We start from the raw sequence: 5,767 nt of genomic DNA on the forward strand, positions 1-5,767 counted from the left end.
AGGCCGCACAGCGGGCACGGGGGGTCCTGCCTGCGGGGCAGCTGAGGACACAGGTCGTGCTTGCGAGCAGTAGAGGAGGCTGGCGCCAGAAATCTTCCGATTTTTGCTTAAAATACGGTATCAAGCACCGCATTGATACTGGAGAACGTAGGCTTTGTGGCCTACTCTTTGCCAGTATCCTCGTCCTAATCAGTGTCGTGTCTTTGTGTCCTTTTTTAGTATGAAGACCTTGTTTGCTTTAGAGATATCAGACCCAGTGCCCCCCACCACTACCTGGTGGTGCCGGTGGAGCACATGGGGAACTGCAAAACGCTGAAGAAGGAACACATACCTATAGGTGAGGTTGTGTGTGTTTAACCTAAGGGAAGACAGTTTTGCACAGCGTGTTGTTAAGTGAACTAAACCTTTGAGCGCGTTTGGATGTGAACGTAAACACGGAAATAGATGATGTGAGTGGGTGTAGGCAGGGACTTGCCCTTCCAGGGAGCTTCCATGTGCTGTTCCAGAATAGCACTTCTTTTCGGTGCAGTTCTAGAAAAACATTGCACTAGTGCACGAAATCTCTTTTGTTTGCATGGTGTGTAGATGCCTTTGCACTTTATTGGAGCTGCAGCTTTATTTTGAAAGTGTTTACATGCAGCTTCATTGCATTTTCTTAGATACATATGCAATTTTAAATGATACAAAAATTTATAGAAGAATTTTATAAAATGTATGCTTTAAAATAAGGGGAAAAGGGAGGGAGAGAAGAGCATTTTATTATTCTAAATATTCTAAAATATTGAAGCCATGATTTATTGTTGATGGGCATTTGGATTGTTTTTTTTCCTGCCCTGGAATTTGTTTCACATGAAATGGCTAACTAAGTGTGTTGAGTAACAGAATAAATTATAGCCACATGGCATTAAGACATTCCACCTTAGGGAAATACAAGGTGATGCAAGAAAAGAGTTATAGTTGCATATTGCAAATCTTGCATGACTTGCATTTCTCTTCAACACATAGGGTAGTTTCCTCCAGAAACAACTTCAATATGTGTTTGGCTTCAACACAATTCCTTAGACTTTTGCCTTGAGTTTTTCTATTAGGGTTGCTTCTTTACTTAGTGACAGAATAATTAAACTTTGTCCTAGTAATTAGTAGGACTAACAGTTTTGTTTTAATTTAAGTTTGCTTACTGTCTCTGAAACTTGCTAACTTGTGCCATGCTGCACAAGACTGCAGGTCAAAGTCCTTTAGCTGTGTAGAGATACAGAACTGGAGTTTGTGTAAACATCATCATTCTGACCAGTTAATGTTGAGGCTTTTTATAAGGGTGCGGTATCAACATGGCTTTGGCCAAAGGTCTTAGAAGAGCATCATTAGTGTGGAAATTGGTAACATGGGTGATTTTCATGTCAATCATTGCACAACACTGCCTTGGGAATCTTTGTTTGATTATGCGTAGTTACAGTGTTTATATTTTGAAAACCCCATGTTTGTGATCTCGGTGTAATCAGTTTGTTGAAGTTAATATTCTGAAGAATACCTTTTTTAAATTACTTGATAATGTAAGATATGTTAAATATTACTTAAACATTAAATGAAATTTATTTGTGTATAATAGTGCAGAGAATGATGGAAGTTGGAAAAGCTGTCCTCCAGAGAAATAATTTTAGCGACTTAAATGATGTAAGGTAGGTAATGGAAACCTCCTGTGTTTCTTGAGTATGATTTTTACTTGTCAGAATGCTGCTTTAGAGATGATGGCAACAACTGCATTATGATTTATTGAAAAACTCAAGTCTGCATTGACTTATCACAGGACTTCTCAAGTAGAACGTGTTGGCATTGAATATAAACTATTTTTTCTGACTAATTTCCAGCACAGTTTCCATTCCAGTTCTAAGATTAGTTGACTACATCTTGGAATAGGGAGGGCACTTCAACTTATCTAAAAGGCTTCTCTTTAGTTACATGCTGAAAATATGCTCTAAATCCTGGATTTCAGAGAACAGATAAACTTTGTCCTATTCAAGCAGGGCACTGCACTGTGCTTCAGTCATACCTGCATTCACTTGATCTCTGTTGCACTCTTTGACTTTAAGCTGTTGCCTTTCATAGCCAAAGTAAGTTGTAACATCATTTAAATAGTGTAGAGTATAAGGAGCTAGGCCTTCATGATTAAAGCAGGTAGAAACTACATTAATCTAGTGAGAGTTGGCTTTCAAGCTGAAAACTAAAAAAGAAGGTTTTAAAAAAAAGTATCATATATGTACTTATTTTTTTAAACCTTCCATTTTAACAAAATATGTCTTAAATACAGAGATGTGAAAGAATGGGTTAGTGGACTTTTGAAAAAGTTCCCTGAGAGCATAATGAAAGAAACAGTAATCTCTTTGTTCCTGCCTTTGTGTACAAAGAAAATGCGATAAATTGAGTTGTTAATTCAGTTGATCATGTTAAATAACTTGCAGTGTTCACCCTGTTCCTGAATTAGCGTTGCCACTTATACTTGTTTTTCTTTTCTGAAGAATGGGTTTTCACTGGCCTCCCTTCTGCTCAATATCCCACTTGCATCTTCATGTCCTAGCCCCAGAGAGTCAGCTAGGATTCTTATCCAGACTTGTGTACAGAATCAATTCCTACTGGTTTATCACGGTAAGTCTAGCACAGATGAGCTTTTTGGTAGGTTTTCAATTGGAAGCTGAAAATGTGATGCATTGGTAATTTTTTAACTGTGTCCAAAATTCTTTGAACAATTATTTTTGTCATGACTGTAATTATAAATTATTCTGCCCTAAGTAGCTCATTGCATTTTTACTGTGTATATTTAAAACATGCCAAACTTAAGCTTTTTACCTTTTAATGTAGTTCCCTTTGGAGATCTTAAGAAGACCCTAAGCACTAGTTCAAATTATAAGAGTGTTTCAGTGGGACTGGCAAAAAAAGACTGACAGTAAACTGATTTGATTCAGAAGTACCCGTGTTATTCTCTCTGTGCCCAGCTTGGCCTGCTAGAACAATTTTGGAAGACTTCCTTCTGCCCTGAGCCTTTCTGAGGGCTCTGTGGATTGATGGTGCTACATACACAAAATACTTGACCGCCTCAGTTATGTACTAGATGCATATATAGCCACATGATGAGAAAAGTTACGTGTGAGCTTAGTGATGTAACCAAAGAAGGGATGTACATCTTATGACATGAACCACATACACGAATGCACTCCATCCCTCAGCAGCAGATGTGGCTGGTGTGCAGCTGGCTGGGTGATGAGAGGCCTCAGCAAGCTGTTCTGGAGTGTCTCCCAGAGAATTCCAGGTCTTGCAGCTTGGTTGTTCTGAGCACTTTTATCTTCTGAAGTCTTTAAAAGCCACTGCTTTACCTGTTAACTTATTAGTTCACACATCCTCTGACTTTGATTGGTTCTGCTTCCTCTTGTGATCATCTAATGGGAGTTTGATGGAAACTGTGAAAAAGGGTCTGCTGTTTAACTCATTCATTGAATTCTGCTGCTGTTGTATGCTTTTTCTGTAAATATGAAAAGTAAATGCTCTGTCAGTGTTACTTGTTCTTTTTAAAATGGAATTTTCAGTAAACTGAAGGTCCATGGTGTAGCTAATGCATTGCTTTCTCTCTTTCATAGGCTGAGCAACTGATTGAGCGACTGCAAACTGAAAATGCTGCCAGTTGAAATCACTCTGCGCCTTGTGTCACTAGCCAGTTTGCTCTTTGTCTTTGAACTCTGATTTAAGGTTGCATAGTTTGATGTTGCCAATAATATACCAGGATATAAAAAGCTTTAGTTCCTTTTGAGGAAATACAGACAGAATTTGTAGCTGCCAGCCTGATTCTCCCATTTAGATACTTGAGTCCATGTACTTCTCTGACAAAACGGTGATGTTTTTTAATTATAATTTTATATTTGTGTATATTTACATACATAATACACATACATATGCAGAGAAATTTTCCTGGCAAAAGGCTGGGTATAGCAGCAGAATGTATTGCAACTAAGGCAGTAATTTACTACTAACAGCATGTGTGTGGTACCAAAGAGAGTATTTGTTGTGGAGTCAAGTTTTGATTTGAAATATGCATTGTTCTGCATTTAAAACATTTAAGTTTCCATCCGTGTTTGCACATATGTTACTTATGCCTAGCTATTAGTAGATACTTAGCTGAAAGTACACTACTAACTTTCTGGTGCTAAACCACTTTAATATATTACCTGTCTAATTTGCATGACAGAGACATAGTAAATGTTAATACATTAGGTGCCCAAGATGTGATAATACTATATAACATAGAATATAGTTTAAATGTGTAAGTGGCTGTATGTTGGACGTAAAGATTGTTTCCCTCTTATGTGCACAATATTTTAAATTAGTTTATGTATGTTTACAAAAAATGTGAAGAGTTTAGAGGCACTGATTCAATATGTTGCTCTTCTGCATGTAGGTAGAAAAAAATACATATTTTTAGATGGTCCTGATACTGTTCTCACTGGAAGACCCTTGGAGATTACTAATGCCTTGGCTAGACTTGGTTTCTAAATGAAGCCATAGGAGAAACAGGTCTTCAGAGCAGTGAGTGTGTGTCAGGCTTGCATAATAGGAATCTGATTTGAATTTGGGATAGCAGGCACTTGTCCCAAAATTGGAACATGTCCTGAACATTTGCCTTTGCTGTATGACTCCAATCAGTAATGCCAGCACTCTGTTTTTCACTACCATATTAAGGCAGACTGTTTGGAAAGTTAAAACTCCAGAAAACATGGAGTGGATTTTCTCTGTTCACGGAGCGTACCTCTTGGTGCCTAACTAATATCAAGTGTCCTTGGCTAATGCATTTACATGCAGCTGAGGTGATGATGGTCTGTTGCACCTGTGAGCTTCCCTGAACATAATCTTCTCAGAGCTTTCCATTGATCCAGCACCCCTTGCCTTAGTGGTACAATATATTGTAATATTCTTACAGTAGGCTATAAGTAATACATCAGAAATTTCACACTCTTCTGAAGAACGTTTTCTACCCAGCAGAGTTTATACCTCTTTTTTCTGTAAGACCTTGTTCCTAATGTCATGCTATTCTGATTACTGGGCACTCGTGTCATTTGCAGCCCTTTAGGGTTTTAATTTGTAACATTTGGTAGGAAGAATGTGAGTTAAAGCCACTGAACTTTGACTCTTCTGTGCAATATATTGAGAAGGTTTGAGCTGGCCCCTAGCTTTGTGAAATACCTGAACATTAAGACCTTTAAGAGTTAATGCTGTGTGTGTGTTCTGATTTGTAATTAATTTATGTGACTATACTTAACGGTGACATTTAATATTTAAAGTACCAGGATGGACCATTGTCCAAAAGGATTAATAAACAGAATAAATGCTGATATTGAAATGGTCTTCCAGTGCAATGGAATAGTTGACGGGGGGAGTTGACTCTGGATAGCCCTTTGCTCTCTCTTTATCCCCAACACCAACAGGATGGGAGAGAGAATAGGAAGAGCAAAAGTGAGAAAAGTCATGGCTCAAGACAGAGACAGTCTAATAAGGAAAGGGGAATTAAAAAAAAACATGGTATGCAATGCAAATATTCATGACCTCCCACAAGCAGACCAGTAGCAATGGCTTACTCCCCACCTCCTCTCAAAAAAACCAGCAACCCGGTCCTCAGCTTTTATTGCTGTGCATGGCATTATACTACATGGAATATTCCTCCTGGTTGTTTTGTGCCAGGTGTGCAGATTGTGCCCTTTCTCATCTTTTTGCCCACTGGAGGGGCAGA

At 38.3% G+C, this 5,767-nt stretch overlaps 1 protein-coding gene across 1 annotated transcript in view; it reads left to right on the top strand.

The window, feature by feature from the left end:
- HINT3 (histidine triad nucleotide binding protein 3) overlaps positions 1-3,674 on the top strand; it is a 5,008-nt gene extending 1,334 nt beyond the window's left edge. The window contains exons 2-5 of the mRNA XM_009999211.1: positions 220-337; positions 1,607-1,676; positions 2,514-2,640; positions 3,627-3,674. Coding sequence (XP_009997513.1) covers positions 220-337; positions 1,607-1,676; positions 2,514-2,640; positions 3,627-3,674 — 363 coding nt within the window. The remainder of the gene's footprint in view (positions 1-219; positions 338-1,606; positions 1,677-2,513; positions 2,641-3,626) is intronic.
- Positions 3,675-5,767: the final 2,093 nt, after the last annotated feature.

This window comes from Chaetura pelagica, unplaced genomic scaffold, assembly GCF_000747805.2.
Source record: "Chaetura pelagica isolate M959 unplaced genomic scaffold, ChaPel_1.0 scaffold90, whole genome shotgun sequence".
NCBI lineage: Eukaryota > Metazoa > Chordata > Aves > Apodiformes > Apodidae > Chaetura > Chaetura pelagica.